This window comes from Parasteatoda tepidariorum, chromosome 9 (genome assembly GCF_982258835.1).
Source record: "Parasteatoda tepidariorum strain Cologne lab strain chromosome 9, Ptep-v5.0, whole genome shotgun sequence".
Classification (NCBI taxonomy): domain Eukaryota; kingdom Metazoa; phylum Arthropoda; class Arachnida; order Araneae; family Theridiidae; genus Parasteatoda; species Parasteatoda tepidariorum.
In genome coordinates this window covers 7,761,617-7,779,001 of record NC_141763.1, presented here as the reverse complement: position 1 = coordinate 7,779,001, position 17,385 = coordinate 7,761,617, and the positions used below count along the sequence as shown (strand labels likewise).

Genomic DNA, 17,385 nt, shown 5'->3' with positions numbered 1-17,385 from the left:
CCGTTTTGAGCCAAGATTGGTAAATATGAGCCCAATGAGTTCCCAAGTAATTTTGCTGCTAGGGTCAACATTCGACATGAAAGTTCTATTTGGTGTCATCTTGAAATAAAGACACAATTACGCTTTCAATATAATTTTATACTTGCACTTCAAGAGGAAGATCACAAATACCAACACATGTAACCAATGTTGTCAGCACCAGCTGATCGTTTATGAGCAAAATGGCGTGTTGAAGTTGACCTAAGTTTCTTCCACGTAAGTTAGAATGTTAATTAACGTTAAGTCAATTAAATACAGTGCCGTTTCGCACATCAAATTTGTTTAAATGTAAGTCTTTCTTGTCTACGTCTTTTACTTAACTTTTTTTTTCCGCGTCTTTTATTATAACCGTGAAAAATTTTTGCTTTGTATACCTGGCAACTTCGATACATAATTAGTTTGTTTATGTTCCACATGACTTTTCATGCCTGTCTTTGTGTTAAGAAATATATAGTGAAATAATTGAAATCACTGTCAAAGAATCTTTGTGCATGAATATAGAATGTGTCACCTAAGAAAATCGATGCTTGAAGAGCTGGCAAACTCGAAATGGAATGGAAAGTACAGTTACTAACATAAACAAATGCCACGTTTAACAACCAATCAGCATCGAGATACCCACACTACGTCACTTGCAGGTATTCCATTGCGTCTTTACTTCAAGATTGCCGTTTCAAGATTATTAAAAATAAATTTCAATTTTTTTCTTTGCACTCTTTTTTGGGGTTGTTCTACATCAAATTCGAATGGGATATTACACCGCGGTTTTTAGAGTGCGCTTGAAAAATACAAATATATCATGATTTTAATATGATATTAATGGGAGGTGGGGTGGAAAGAACAAAACGAGAAATTTTTGATGCAAGAGGACATGGTAAATTTTCCTTAATAAAGTATTCTCCTAAATTTTTTTTTTAAATCGAAATTTGAGAAGAAATTGGGATTATTTGTAAATAAATTTGAAAATTTCTTCGGCAAAATTTTTATTATTACTGTTATTAATTGTGCGAGTGAATTTTAGTGACTCAATATGTATTATTACTTTAACCGAGAACTCAAAAACTTAGGAGTAAGATAGAGTTTTTTACCATGAAATTGTCCACAAACACCAAAATAAGCTCCTCTTTTTCTTTTCTTTTTTTTTTTTACGAAAAAAGAAAGAAAAAGAGGACCTTTTGCATTCCTAAAAACAAATTATTTCCTTTTCCCTATTTTTCAAAAGGCTCTACAGTTGTTTTCCTTATTTATCCATAAGCAAACGTATTATATTTTTAATCGACATTATTTTGAAAAGAAAAACCGACCTACTTGGAAAAAAAAAGGAGGAAAAAAAATTTGAATGAAAGAGAAGCACCTAACGAAAGAGTTATTAAGTAGATTCGCACGCATGCATGTTTTAGTTGAAAAGATCTCATGTTCGGATAAGGGGGAAAAAAAAGGATATTTTTGCTTTCAATCTTCCATGTATATTATTGTTCGAGAACACAGTGTGAGATGTTTAAACAGAGACTATACGACATAAAAAAATAACTAAAATCTGCAGCACGTTTACTACACATTTCATTGTTTAATTCATTGCACAATACCAGTCCGAAAGGTAGGTGGATGGTATAAATAGGTAACTTTATTTTGTGCAGATGATATACTTAATTCAGTGGATCTCAATTGCAACTACATAAAATCAAGATGGCCAAGTTGTTCTTGTTGTCAGTTTTCGTGATTTCCGTCGGTGTGGTATTAGGAGAAGGAGAGGATTGTAGGAAGGAGTTTACGAAAATGATGGAAACCTCGAAAGGTAAGAAGCTTCATTTATATTCATGTAATGTAGGAAGAGTTCAGTATCGCGCTGTACTGCGAACAGAAGTAGACACCGAGTTGTGTTGGGGGCGCGGAGAAGTTGGAAGAAGGGGACAAAGAACCTCGGTGAGGTTTGTAATGCCGGACGTAGCACAAAATGCATGCCTAAGAAAATGGACGCAACTATATACAGTAAAACAACAATATTTTTTGGACCAAATATAGTGCGGCTTTCAGGAGAACTCTTCCAGACATCCGTCTCGCGTCATGGCGGGTTCCATGGTTACGAGGAAGGGACACTTCGAATTGGGGTGTGGAGTGAATAGGTTTGTCTTAATCTCGGCATAGGTTGCCGTGAGTACCCAAACGACACCTTCTTTCCTCCATTTCACCCCATTAGAAATGTGCTCTCGCTTGTTACCATAGCAGCAGACAGCCCCAGTCCCTTAGTCTGGAGGAGTTCTCCTCAAAGTCGCACTGTAAATATATCGTTGTTGCTTATCCTCATAGATCTGGCATTAATCAGATCAACTCCAAAAAGTTGTTGACTGCCAGAAAAGTCGATGACCAGCAGGTGATCGGAAGTTAAGTCCGCCCTGGATAGTCTCACATAATCAAGTATATGTTTCGGTGAGACTGGATGAACACAGCATTTTTTTACAAGTCGGTTAAATTTTTGTGCCACGTTCGAATGTTAGACATTTTAGGTGACCAGTTGATAATCTGGCCAAGGCAGTCTGGGAGCTTCGATCGCAATTCATTCCCAGAAGGGTGCCAGGAGATGTTGCGGTGTACCATTGGGGGCGTAGGTGGAGTTTGCCAGATTGATTATTTGTCTATATTTTTCATTGGAGTCAAGTTCCTGACAAGTGATGACCCGGTGGACATATTTTCCTCACTGCCCTCTTTGGCAAATCTATCTGCTATCTCGTTGCCACCAGTATTGACGTGTGATGGAATCCATTATGTATCGTTGTAGAGGGATATATTGTTATATCGAGGGTCTACATACTTTGGGGACACAATAAGATTTTTTTTAATGTTATATATGTATTAAATATGAATGTATTTATATATTATGCAAGGAATTAATTTGCAGAGTGTTAATTATGGTTAAATATTAAGAACGATTTAAATAAAATCAGAAAATAAGATCGTAAACATACCTGAAAACCATTTTTATTGAAAATAGGATATTTTTGTTTGTTTATTCATTTTTTTTTACTGTCAATTCAACCAACCAAGTATGCATTGAGTCCAAAGAGCGAAAATGATTTTCGTTTGCGAATGGTGCTCCACCCACCCTCTGCAGAAAAAAATATCTTTCTGGTGTTAATGTGATGCTTGTGGTCATTTGTGACTCACGATCAGTTTTTAACATGAAGGAAATGAAATCAGACGGGAATGTTCCATCTGTGACTTCTTAAGAGATAAGGGAGGCAATTCTAAGAATGGAATGTCTTGGGGGTGGTCAGCAGTGAGTCTTCTCTTGTCAGAAGAGAGGAAAAAAATGGCAAAGGATGATTAGTTAAGATTTTTTACATTATTTGAAAACCAATAATAAATGGAGAAAATAAGATTTAAATTTGGGGGAAAAAATTCGTTTTACAGAGGTTTATTGCTTTAGAGAATATCGTAATATTGAGAGGAGCATGACATTAATTCACATGCAAGTTCGTCGGGACTACGAAACATTATCGTAATAAAGGCAGTTATTGTTGTATTGAATATCGTAGTAGCGAGAGTTCACTATATATATATATATATATATATATATATATATATATATATATATATATATATATAGAGAGAGAGAGAGAGAGAGAGAGTGAGAGAGAGAGAGAGAGAGAGCTCAATAAAGACAAAAAGAGGAAAACGAAGAAAATTAATAAGTTTTATTAACTGCCTCATAAGCTGCAAGTGTATACAACACGGTTCCCAGCAGATTACCGAAGTCAAGCATCACTGGCTACGGTCAGTGTGCGGGTGGGTGACCACTTGGATCAGTCTGCGTAGGGACCGAGGGTGTGCGGTATTGGTCCTCGTTAAACTGTGCTACCGTAAAGTGCTCGACTTCGCGCGCAGGTCGTCGGGCTACCGAAGCGGGGGAGCCATCCCCTCCGCAGAGGATCAAAATTGTGATGGCATGTCTTCGGATCATCCTCCGGGATGTTTCCCAGATCGTCGCCAATAGCCCATTGTGCAGCTCTAGTGCGACGTAAATTAACAACAACAACAACAACAGCAAGTGTATACAACTCACAAAATAAGTTAAAAATATAGAGAGAAGATAGAAAATTATGAAGATTAATAAAAAGATAAGAAGCAAGATAAAATATTTTTAAAAAGATCATTTGATCTGCAAAGCACTCCTTTTCGCGGATATAATCGTGTGAGCTGATGAAAATATTATATTGTTTCATTATTAAGTTTTCCGGCTTTTTAATATTTTTTTTAAAAATATTATGTTTTTCTCTTTCCATTAATCTTTATTATTTTCCGTGTTTTCAGTATATTTTTAACTTGTAGTGTGACATAATAGTGTAAAAATAAGTAAACTAAGAGAGATGAAAAATTAGATCCTTGTAATGTTCCATCAATTAAATAATCATAAAAAGATAAATATTAATTAGAATTTCCCAATTATCAAAATCGGAGTAAGAATATTTTTAAAATTTGAGTGATAACTCAAAAGAACATCTTTTAGTTTAGAAATGCCTTTGAAAAGATCCTGGAAAACAAAAGCTTCAATAGAATTAATTTTGTTTTGTTTAAAAAATTTTAAAATCGATTGATTATTAGTGATAATCCTAGAAAAACTTTCTTTAATAATATTGTTAATAATTTTTTTTTAAGTAGTTAGAGTAAATGGTGCCAGGTTTAGTTAGGTAAGTATTAGACCCACATGTGATTGTTTTAAATTTTAAAGGAATTTTATGAAATTTAGGACTGATAATTAAGTAAGGAAATTGTATATTGCTAATTTTAATTTTTAAACTCTTATATAAAGCTAAAATATTCTTAATGATAATATTGTTAATTAAATTACTAAGGTTAAAATTTTTACTATTTCTTAACTCTTTATTTAAAAATTCAAAATAGAGTTTTTTACAGAAAGATTGCGTTATTATTGTTAGCTTTGTCTATGGTGGTAATTATAAAAAGTTTTTATAGTTGCTCAGTGGATCGATCAATTTTAAAAAAATTTGTTGAATTGTTATCCATATTTGAATTTTTCTTATGATTTAAAATAAAGTTTTTAAAGTAATAAACAGTCCATTTTCATTCTGTTAACATACCCAAAGGTAAAGAGAATCTATTTGATATCTTTCGTCAAAAATTATTGAGATCATTAAGAAAGTATTTTAGACTTTTATTTATTAATGCATGGTAAATGGGTCCCATTTATAATTAAATTTCTCAGTTCTAAGCTTTCTATAATATTCAAATTACCAGTAATATGTTTATCAACAAATTCAAAATGACAGTGACATGCACATCGGCACAGTGACATACATAATCGAATATATTAATTTTCCCTAATTTTTTGCTAATACCATCTGAATTAAAAATAATTCTACCAAGAGATTTATCATATTTAAAGTTCTTCAGTTCAAAATGTAGAGAAAACGTGGAAAAAATAACAGAACAATGAAAAAAGGTAAAAATAATAAGAAGAAAAATAACAAAAGTCTGGAAAATGAAAGATATAATTTTTTCATCATCTCACACGATTATAACCGCAAAAAGGAGTGCTTTCTAATATTGTATCAATATAACCAAAGCAAAATATATTAACACAATAGTGTGAGGAGCACTCAAAAATTTTTTACAAAAACTTTACAACAAATAAAAATGGAACACATTAAGTAAAAATAACACGTAAAAACAGAAAATAAAATGTAAAGAAAAAACAGAATAAAACATAAAACGAAAACTGTAAAGCGAGTAGCGAATTCAAATGAACTTACATGAACGGGTTTAATTTAAAATATTTTCGTAACAAGATTGCCAGATTACGAAATATGAGAACAAAAGCGCAAATTGAGGTAAAAACGTAAATAGAGGGATTTTGTTTTACAGTGCGTTCTTACTGCAGTATTGAAGTGCGTTTGATTTGTTAGTTATAAAACTTATTGTTTTTCTTAATTTTCTTTGTTTTTCTTTTTGCCCTTTTTGTAATTATTTATTGCGCTATATATATCATCTGCTTATCCAGGCACCTCGAAGTCCGGGACTCTGCCTCGTAATGAGATTGCTAAGTGCTTACGGAGTCAGTTCGACAACAATAAAGTAAAAGTACATGTCTGGAATCTGTAAATGTTTAAGAATGTAAATGTTAAGGTACTAGCCACGTAAGTTTCTTTTCTTCTTCAAATAGTGGGAAAAAAGTGAAACAGTAGCTCCCCCATAAACAGCTAATGTTCGCAAACAAGGTTATAGTTAGAAAGTTGAGACTAATGAAGTATGGTCTTCAAAAATACCCGATCTATGACCTTTAACGGTTTTTTTTTATTCTTCTTCAAATGAGTGATGAAAGAAAAGTGAAACTTCAGTGTTTAAATCCCCACAACTGAACCAGAAATCAAGTGTGTCGTTTACACATAAAGACTTCGGATACCTAAGTTGGTTGAGATGGTGTGTTAACATTAAAATTGTTTGTTGGAGTAAGAGACGGTATGTTGTTAGAAGCGGATTTGAAGAATAAAAAAAGGGGGCCCTTGCACCAAATGTCCCAAAATTAGTTTGAAAAATCAAAAGGAAAAACGGAAGGTAGGTACTTAACTTACGTCGCACTAGAGCTGCACAATTGGCTATTGGCGACGGTCTAGGAAACATCCCTGAAGATGATCCCAAGACATGCCATCGCAATTCTTATCCTCTGCGAAGGTTATGGTTCATATGCTTTGGTAGCTTGATAACCTGCGCGCAAAATCGAGCGCTTTACGGTAGAACAGTTTAGCAAGGACCCTCGGTCCCCCACCCGCTTACTGACCACAGCCAGTGATGAATGTCCTCGGTGTTCTACTGGGAACCGTCTCTTTATGATCAGTCCACTTCGGGACAGATGTGTTCATTTTGTTTATAAATTAGTTTAAAAGTTCATCAACAAATGTTTCTACTGACTGAGAAATTCAGCCACTTATTGCAACATACTTAGGACACCCGTTCAATGATCTGCAAAAAGTTTAATAGTTTTGCAGCGGTTTGACAAACTGATGTTGAAAACTTGGGTTGAGGATAAACTCGCCTCCCCAATCGTTTCTCTTTTCAATTGATTTTTGATATCAGCGATCCGTTGTTACCGAAAAATTGTTGGGACATGACTTGTTTCACAAGGTGACAAATTCGAAAAGTTAAAATTGAAAGGAAGAGAAAAACATAGTATGTAGCGTTTTTTAAAAAGTGTTTAAAGGTGCTTATTTTTGCTTTTTAAAAGCCCTTAAATTTGTATTTTTTTTATTGGGGGTGTTTTTAAAGAGTGCTTAATTTTCCCTTTTCGAAAATGAGATTTTTTTCCCTTTACGATGTCGATTTTCGCCACGTATTAAGCAAAAGCGGACTTTTCACATTGTTCTATTCAATGTTTTCACAATTCATTCGACCACAGTCCATTTCGGCTTACATTCGGTCCGTAGCGTTTAGAAGCGCCAACCATTTTACATGTTTGATGCTACTGTGCTGGGTTGGGTGAGATTCTTGCACTCTCATGCGCAACTCTGCTACATTTTGCAAGATATTCTCAATTTCAGGCTTCATTTTTCACCCTCTGAAATCGAACTGAAGAATCTCTCGATCTTTTTACAATGGCTAATATAATCAAGAAAAAGAGTTCTTTGTCAGAAACTGGTTATTTTATTATGATCATGTAAAGTCTTTGTAAATTATTTTGCATTTTGTTAATATATATAGTGCTTAAAAGTATCTTTTGAGTGCTTAAAAAGTACTTAAAAGGTGCTTATTTTTTGCTGAAAGATTTGGCTACGCACCCTGGAATAGTTTTAATAAATAGGCTAATGTATAATTTTAAAAAAGAATTTTCATGTAACTGTAATAACTATAGATTTTAATTATTATAAATAACTTTATGATTTTTACTTTAGCAATAGTTGACAATAAGGAAGCGCCGAAGTGTATGGAGGATTTGGAAGTAAGTTTGGTTTTAGATATTAATTAAAGGGTTAGGAGTAATATAAGGACGAGCCACATTTTTTAATTGTTCTATTATAAAACATCCCTGGGATCCTTGGGAACATCTTTGGGAAAACATCCCTGAGGATGATCCGAAGACATGCCATCGCAATTTTGATCCTCTGCAGAAGTAGTTTTACTTGCTTACAATATCTAACATAACCTTATTCCTTATAGCAGTTCAAATTGGAAAAAGGTTTTGTCTTTTTTGAATCTTTTATATTTTTGAAAATTTCGATGTAAATGTTGGCAACATTTAAACTTTCTTTTTATTTCATTTTTGTTTAATTTGATCTATTCATTTTTTCTTCTGTTACTTCAAGCTCGAGCTTAGAAAATAATCTTCTGAAAGATTATAGTTATTTATTTTTCTACAATAATGGACAATAAATCATTATTGAAGTTTCAAGGGACCGAAATTTCGGTTTTCTATAGCCGAGACTTCACTATATCCGTTTCGCAAACAATTTTAATTAATCTTTAAAAATTCCTCCCCCCTTTTTTTACACATTATTTAAATAAATGACCCATAAAATGAAATACAAAAATGAGTGAAAAATAATACGTAGTCGCAAAAATGTGTTAACTTTTATTTTTAATTACTCTTCGCCTTGCGTACAAAAAAAAATTAGAAATCTTTAGCTGATGCGCAATCCTCAATATCAGATATGGAAACACTTCCCGACTCTCAGATAATTTTTTTCTGAATTTATGTTATTCCGGTTTTTAAACCTGTTTAACCAGCCATTCGAACACATAAGAGTAATCTCTTCCAATCGCTTAGCAAATTCATCGGCCTTTGACTTCAAGCTGTTTCAAGCAAAAATGTTTATTGCTACATTCCATGCTATAGATGGTTTTAAAAATCGGTATATGTATTTATTTTTAAGTAGAAATTTCAAAATTATTGAAAAAAAATGAAGAAAATAAATTAGTCGAAGACAGAAAAAAGTTCATAATATCCAACTTCCTCTCTTGTTTTGATTCGCTATGTCCACAAAAAATAACATTATACGTGTGTAGCAAGGCACGGGAGTGAACATTTCGTTCACTATATCCGGGAGTTCACTATAAATCATGTTTATTATAGCGGGGTTTGACTGTGTCATTATTTTTTTTAAAAAGAGAGAGAGAGAGAGAGAGAAATACTCGCGAAAAAAAAACTCATTTAATATTGCAATAACTTTCAAACAAGCTAGAATTTCGAAAAAAAGAAAATCTGATGTTAAGTTCATAAAAATGATAAAGGCTCTTACAGTGCGTCAAATTTCATCTCTGTAGTTACATTTCAACAAGCAGTAGAGTTTAGCCCGCATGTAATTTTTGTAAGTTTATAAATTTGACAAATTTCTAGGTCTTATAGGTTTTGAGCAGCAACAAAATGCAACGTAGAGAAAAAAACCGTAAAAAACTCTTCAAACTGCAATTGTTTCGAGCAAACTAAAATTTAAAAAAGAAAAAAAAAAAAAAAATGCTGTAGTTGCATTCCTGCTCCCTGTAAAGCAGCCTGTATGTTTTTTTTTTGTTACAAGTTCAATACTTAATAACTCTTTAACTAATTTGTCGAATATTAAATTTTTATTGTCCATCGTAGTATATGTACATTTTTCACTATACAGTGCCAGGTCAAATTATTAGACACACTATAAGATTCCATGTAAAATCTTAATTTTCAGGTGATACTCTATACAGCTTTATTGTTTTTACGCGACGAACACCGATTTGCATTTATTTACGTCTATGTATTAATTGGTTTAACATTGTAATGCAAGGTTAAACATAAATACAAATAGGAAGTATATAAAAAAATCTCCCGAATAAAAAACCCATTACATGTATGTTTAAATATAAAAGTATTGCATACAACCTCGTGCAAAGCATGTAATTATTAAAACACTAGAATGCGTCGAATAATTTGGTCTAATTATTATTATATATATACTATTATAATACATCATATAATAAATATTCTATATTTATATAATATATCGTCTAATTTAATCAGTCGATACACGAACGTAAACAAGTGCTAACAGTCACATTAAAACAATAAAGCTGTATAGAGTATCAACTGATAATTAAGATTTTACATAGAATCTTACAGTGCGTCTAATAATTTGGACAGGAAATGTACCTTCGCAATTTAAATTTTCCAAGTTTTATAACATTGTCGAAACAAAACAAAATATAACATTAAGTTGAAAACTCAAAACAGCGACGGAGCTTTTATCATAGAGTGATTTTAACTTTTGTTTTACAATAAACTTGTTTTTTCTTCTTTTTATAGCTAACCCAGTATAACTGTGGTGGAGACAAAGAAAAGGGAAAAGAACTTATGGTAAGATATTACATTTATTTTTTTGAAATAGAGTGGTTGAACCAACGAATAAAGTTGAATTAATAATCCCGTGAAAAAGGGAGAAGGCATGATAAATAACTATCATCTTTGCTTTAGATTAAAAACACAGTTGCAAATCTATCGCAATATGTAAAAGAGCCTTCAAAGGGATCGTATAAAAATTGTAATCAATTGTCCCAATTTCAAGACGAAAAATTCTCATTCTTATTTATGATACGAGGGTTGCTATTTATATTTCTGGCCTTGGCAACAGTAAGTGTTGCTATGCGACCGCAGACGATTTTAATCGAAAGTTTGATATTTTTAAACATAAATTCAGCAGACGATTTACTATTATAGCTTCATTTGTGTTGTTGACAGTAAATTGAAAAGTTCTTCTCTTTCAAAAAATGGAATTGAATCGTGAACATTTTCGTGCCATTTTTTTTCCATAACTTTCGACGTGGATTGTCAAGACAAGAGTGCTTCGATGAACTTAATTCTTTATTCAGCGATAAAGCGCCATCCTACAGCACTGTAAAAAATTGGTATAACGAATTTAATCGTGGTCGATGTTCGATCCAGGACGAATCCCGTGCAGGTCGTCCGAAATCCGTTGTTGTGCCAGAAAAGATCGATGCTGTGCGTGAACTGATAAAGCAAGATTGTCATGTGACATACCGTGAGATAGAGGCGTCTTTAGACATTAGTATGACTAGCATCAATAAAATATTGCATGAACATTTGAGCGTAAAAAAAATTTGTTCGCGTTGGATCCCGCATAATCTGACAAACGCTCAAAAAAAGGCTCGTGTTGATTGGTGCAAGGAATTGTTGAAAAAATACGTTCAAGGTGCATCAAAGGCTGTGTATAACATCTTCACAGGTGACGAATCATGGATCTATGCATATGAGCCGGAAACAAAACAGCAATCAACTGCATGGGTCTTCTAAGACGAGGCAAAACCAACAAAAGTTGTTCGAGGAAGAAGCACATCGAAACAAATGATTTCCTGTTTCTTCGGCATTAACGGTCGTGTGGCAACAGTGGCGTTAGAGCAACGCAGAACGGTCAATTCTGAATGGTACACGACCATTTGTTTGACAGAAGTCATCGGAGAAATTCGAAAAAAGCAGAAGAACAGGCGAATCATTCTTCATCATGACAATGCGAGATCTCACACATCGACTCAAACAAAGGCATTTCTGACGAAGCGAAAGATCGAACTGATGGGTCATCCGCCGTACAGTCTTGATTTGGCACCCAATGACTTCTTCTTATTCCCACACATCAAAAATAAATTACGTGGACAACGATTTTCGACCCCCGAAGAAGCGGTTGATGCATTCAAAACCCATGTTTTGGAGTTACCTCAATCGGACTGGAAAAAGTGCTTTGAAAATTGGTTCAAACGCATGCAAAAGTGTATTGATCATCATGGAGAATATTTTGAAAAACAATAAAACCAATTTCGATCCTACATATTTGTTTTTTCATTATTAGGCCAGAAATATAAATAGCAACCCTCGTATGTAGCTTATTTTCGGAGTTGCCTTTAGCAGTCGAGTGAATTTGGTGTACGTTGTGTGTGATCGAGACTGAGTAGCAACAGCGGGTGGAGGTGAATGATGTTGCGGTCACAAGTAGCAAGTCAACTGTTTAATGTGGCTCATCCATCGAAGTAGGAGTATTCAGATCGAAGTGGGCGTTACTGTCAAAGTAGGCATGTTCACATCTCGTGCATAGGTCACCAATGTGGGGAGAGGAGTTGTTATCGACCATGTCAACCTTCATCTATGATAAGGTACGCCTTCATAGAATCGAGTTAACATTGAATTTGATTTGTATTTTCGCAGTGGTAGACACACTGCATTATAAAAGCAACACTTTCCATTTTGTAATGATGGAAATTTGTTAGGCCATCAAAACTGGATGGAAATTGTTGTATGATGGTGACCATCACCACATTTTTGACTATCAAGAATGCTATTGAAACCAACCTAAACCATCAAGAAAATCTCACAAGAACTAAACAATTTTAAAAGGTTTTCAAAATATGAGGCCCTTTTTTTTATTTTAAAAAAAGAGAAAGGACATTGTTAAGTTGTTTCTTTACAGAACACATTGGGGGCATCATGAAGGTCAATACATATTGTTAGGATGTAATCTGAAATTTACAGAAATAAAATGAGCATATCCGAAGATGAGTACCCTGCTCACACCGACTACAGTGCTGACGCAACTACAGGGTGTCCCAGAAAACGCCGTGTACAGTAGAGGTAAGGTAGAGAGACGGTAGAGGTAAGGTAGAAAACATTGTTAGGAGCCATAATTGCGTAGGAAACGAAAGCGGAAATGTGGAAAGCGGAGGAGACGGAAACTGGAACACAGAATTTAGTGTAAAGCGCTTTATTACACAACAAAAGAGTGCAATATTGTGTAATATACTTGCAAACATCACGGTAGGTGTTCAAAACTGTGCCCCTTGGCTTAGATGCACGCACGACACCTAAGCAGCATGAATTGGAGAATATTTTCGAAGATAACTGGCTCTTCACTGTTCATTGAAGATCATGAAGGTTTGTGCCACCCCACCAGGTTCATTTTAGAATTTACGGGAGTATCCTACACAATTCTCTTTACGGCACCCCAGAGAAAAAAAATCAAGAGAAGATAAATCAGGGGAGTAAAAGGACCACCACGCCTACTCTCATTGCTTCCAAATGCTCAGTCCAAATGATTTCGTGCACACCTTCTGTTCTGAGATGGCCTCCAGTCCTGTTGAAACTACATTCAGTGAAAAATACAGTCCCTGGCCAAATTATTAGACGCACTGTAAGATTCTATGTAAAGTCTTAATTATCACGTGATACTGTACAGCATTATTGTTTTTATGAGGCTGAAACCGGTTTGCACTTGTTTATGTTCGTGTATCGATTGGTTAACATTGTAATGCCATACGTTAAAAAATAAATACAAATAGGAAGTATGTATATAAAAAAATCTCCCGAGGAAAAACCCAAAGTATTGCCTATAAACTCGTGCAAAGCATGTCATTATTAAAAAACTGCAATGCTTCTAATAACTTGGTCTAATTATTATAATATACTTATACTTTACCTGATATAATAATTATTCTATATTTATATAATATATCATCTAATTTATCCAATCTTCGAATTTATATTACATATCGTCTAATTTTACCAATGGATACACTAACGTAAAGAAATGCAAACGGCGTTAAATCAATTAAGCTGTATAGTATTACCTGATAATTAAGATTTTACATAGAATCTTATAGTGCGTTTAATAATTTGTCTGGGGACTGAATAATCTCTTAGGATAATATTAATTTTGCTAACACATGTTTGTCTGTTGTTTTTAGGGAAAGTTCGTAGAAATGATGAAAGAAAAAGATGAGGCCGGCAGACAAGAAGTTAAGGTAAGAAAACGCAGTAAAAATGTTTTCGAACAAAATAGTTTTCTCTCTACAGTATTAAATGCTTAACTCATTAATTCAGAAACCACAAAAAAATTTTTTCAAAAATGTATTTGTACCAATTTGAAAACTTTTTAAAAAAATTCAACTTTTTACAACATTTTCATAATATGGCTTCAGTGTATTCAATAGAAAATTATTTCACTCGAATTTTTGACAATTTCCCTCTTAGCTAGAGCACTCAAACCTCTACAGGCACCCTACACCTGATCACAATGCAATTTTCCATCGTTCTCTGATCACTCCAAGCAGACGGGTAGTCATTTTATTAGAGTGATGGAACTTTCGATTTCGTTTAAATCTCCCTTAATGCTCATTGCCAGAAAAACAGCATAATTTTAATTTATTTCCTGATCGCTACAAACCAGAATTTATTACCGATAACGATACATCGCAAATCAAAATTTGTACAACTTTCGAAATAGTTTCGGAATATTTTAATTTTAACTGGAAAACAATCCATCGTTTCCAGTCCACTGCTAAATTTAAGGAGATTTTTTTTTTCAAATAAAAATTATCGTCTGTCGTATCACTTTCTGACAATCCCATGACTTTGAGTTTCAACTAGCGACCTCTAATGCCATATTTTTTGTTGTTGTCAATTATTCTAAAAAATATACATTAAGGGTGATTACGGAACACTCTCCCAGAAAGCATGTAACCTTACGCCAAGCTTTTGTCGGAATTTTTTTTCTATTGTCACGAAAATGTTTGGTCCAAAAACCTTTTTTTCAAATAAAGCAAAAATATTGCAGTTTCAAACCTTTCCTCCTAAAAGGATTAGAAATTATTTTTTAAAGCTTTTTAATCCAAGTGGTCACCCACCCGCACACTGACCATAGTCAGCGAGGCTTGACTTCGGTTATCTGCTGGGATCAGTCCACTCCGGGACCCAAGGTTTTGGATGAGGGTAATATGCGTATAATACAGCAAATTGTCACAGACCTCGTTTTAAGGTTAGATGGTTTGCATGTAAATCTCATAGCAATCCTCTTTAGGTTTACATCCCAGAGAGCAAAATAAGGTTTATTTCCACTCGGTGAAAACCTTTTAGTGTAAACCTGAAAAGGTTTGTAATGCGTTTTACGTGTAAACCTTCTAACCTTAAAGCGAGATCTGTCACAATCTGCTTTATTCTACGTACATTACCCTCATCCAAAACCTTGGGTCCCGCAGTAGACTGATCCCAGCAGATAACCGAAGTCAAGCATCACTGGCTGCGGTCAGTGTGCGGGTGGGTGACCACTTGGATCAGCCTCCGTAGGGACCAAGGGTGTGCGGTATGGGTCCTCTTTAAACTGGTGTTCTACCGTAGAGTGCTCGACTTCGCGTGCAGATCGTTGGGCTACCGAAGCGGGGTTGCCATCTCCTCTGCAGAGGACCAAAATTGTGACGGCATGTCTTTGGATCATCTTCAGGGATGCTTCCCAGATCGTCGCCAATTGCCCATTGTGTATCTCTAGTGCGACGTAAATGAAGTACAACTACAACAACAACCAAAACCTTGGAAAACAATCTTCTATATAAAAACCTTAAATCGAGGTTAACTTAGGGTTTTCATGCGTGAAAAAAAAACACTTTAATAAAGCTAGACTTCAAGGTGAAAACTATCTTAAATCTAGGTCATTATAAGATTTCTTTTCTCAAAGTCTTTTATGCTCAGCTAAAATCCACCTTGTCTTGAAACTATAATGGAAAATGCAATTGGAGCCTATCGCTAGTATGACGTTAGCTAAAACGTCATTATGGACCTACATCCTTGTGCAAATTAATTGAAACAAACTCAATAAATTCAGAAAACTAAGAGAAAATGCTATTTTATTTAAATTTATACTCAAAAATTTTTAGTACATAATATGATCTCCACGACACTTTATTAACATTTGGACACGATTCGGCATGAATTCCACTAATTTTTTACAGTCATTTATAATATTTGTGTCCTTGTACCACACATGAATTAACGCCCTGATTAGCTTCTCCATAGTTGTACAGTCCATATGTAGTAGGCGATTCTTGCATATGGCCCAGAGATTCTCAATTGGGTTGATATCCGGAGAGTTCCCTGGCCATTCCAATGTCTCAATTTGATTCTCAGACATGAATTTCTTGACAATTTTGGACGTATGGCAAGGAGCTAAATCCTGTTGAAAAATCCCTGTTCCATCAGGGTATCGTTTCTTCAACTCTGGAACAACTTTTTTACCCAGAATAGTAATGTACTGCTCAGAACGCATCATACCGTCAATAGGCTGCAAAGGTCCAACCCCATTGTAACCGAAACAACCCCAAAACATCTTCTTTAAAAAACACGAAAAAAAAAAGTTTATTTCAATAAATTTGCACAAGGGTGTAAGTGACAAGCTTTAAGCTTTTAAAAAAACTTTTTAAAAAAAATTTAAAAAATAATTTTTAATCCTTTTAGGATGAAAGATTTGAAGCTGCAATATTTTTGCTTTATCTGAAAAAAGGTTTTTAGTGCAAACATTTTCGTGACCATAAAAAAAAATTACGACAAAAGCTTGGCGTAAGGTTACATGCTTTCAGGGTTATTTTGCTATCTGGGTTGTGTATTGAAGAAAAAAAAAACATGAACTAAGATGTACTGTTTGTTTTCAGGACTGCATGGCGGAACACAACAAAAAAGTCATGGAAATAAGTCCACTCAGCGAGAAATGCGGAAAGATGTTCGAAGCTATGAAGCAGAAAATGGAGGAGAAGATGAAGGAATAAATAAATCCATTATATGTTAAGAAAAACAACATTTTAAAGAAATGTCAGCGCATTATTATTGGCGAACAAAACAATACAAACATTTTTGTGTACAAAAACAAATAAATAATGTAGCCTTAGAGCCGTTTCGACAATCATTTGGTTGAGGTGTGTTGACCATAACGTGTTCGCTGCAAATTACAGTCACCGGCCATATTATTAGACGGACTATAAGATTCTATGTAAAATTATAATTATCAGATGATACTCTATACAGCTGTATTTTTTTTACGCGACTGTAACCTGTTTGCACTTGTTTATGTTCATGTATTAGTTGGTTATCATTGTAATGCAATACGTTAAAAATAAGTACAAATAGGAAGTATATAAAAAATCTCCCATATAAAACCCATTACATGTGTGTTTCAATATAAAAGTATTGCATACAACCTCGTGCAAAGCATGCAATTATGAAAACATTACAGTGCATTTAATAATTTGATCTAATTATTATAATATACTAATATAATGATCTCACTTACAGAGACTGGTAATCGGATGGTGAAGTGGTCTCAGGAAAATAACTGAGTATTCCGAGGTGGTGGGGCAATGTTTCTGCTCCCATATAAGTGAAAAGCGTTGCTACAGCTTCCCAATTAGAGTGAAAGGCAAACTGAATGGTTACTTCAAGGCCACATTGGGATCGGAATTGTTTGAAAAAACTTGGGATTAAAATGCTGTTGTGCTGCAACAGCACCACATAGAATTATCTAGAGAAACTTAAAAAAAGTTAAAAGCTTGGCG

At 34.2% G+C, this 17,385-nt stretch overlaps 1 protein-coding gene across 1 annotated transcript; it reads left to right on the top strand.

Annotated features, from left to right (window-relative positions):
* Positions 1–1,631: 1,631 nt before the first annotated feature.
* On the top strand, positions 1,632–16,723 carry LOC107437610 (uncharacterized). The gene is made up of 5 exons (XM_043045070.3): positions 1,632–1,834; positions 7,941–7,987; positions 10,316–10,366; positions 13,756–13,812; positions 16,489–16,723. Exons 1-5 carry the CDS (start codon positions 1,726–1,728, stop codon positions 16,600–16,602), a joined length of 378 nt encoding a protein of 125 aa, XP_042901004.2. The 5' UTR covers positions 1,632–1,725; the 3' UTR covers positions 16,603–16,723.
* Positions 16,724–17,385: the final 662 nt, after the last annotated feature.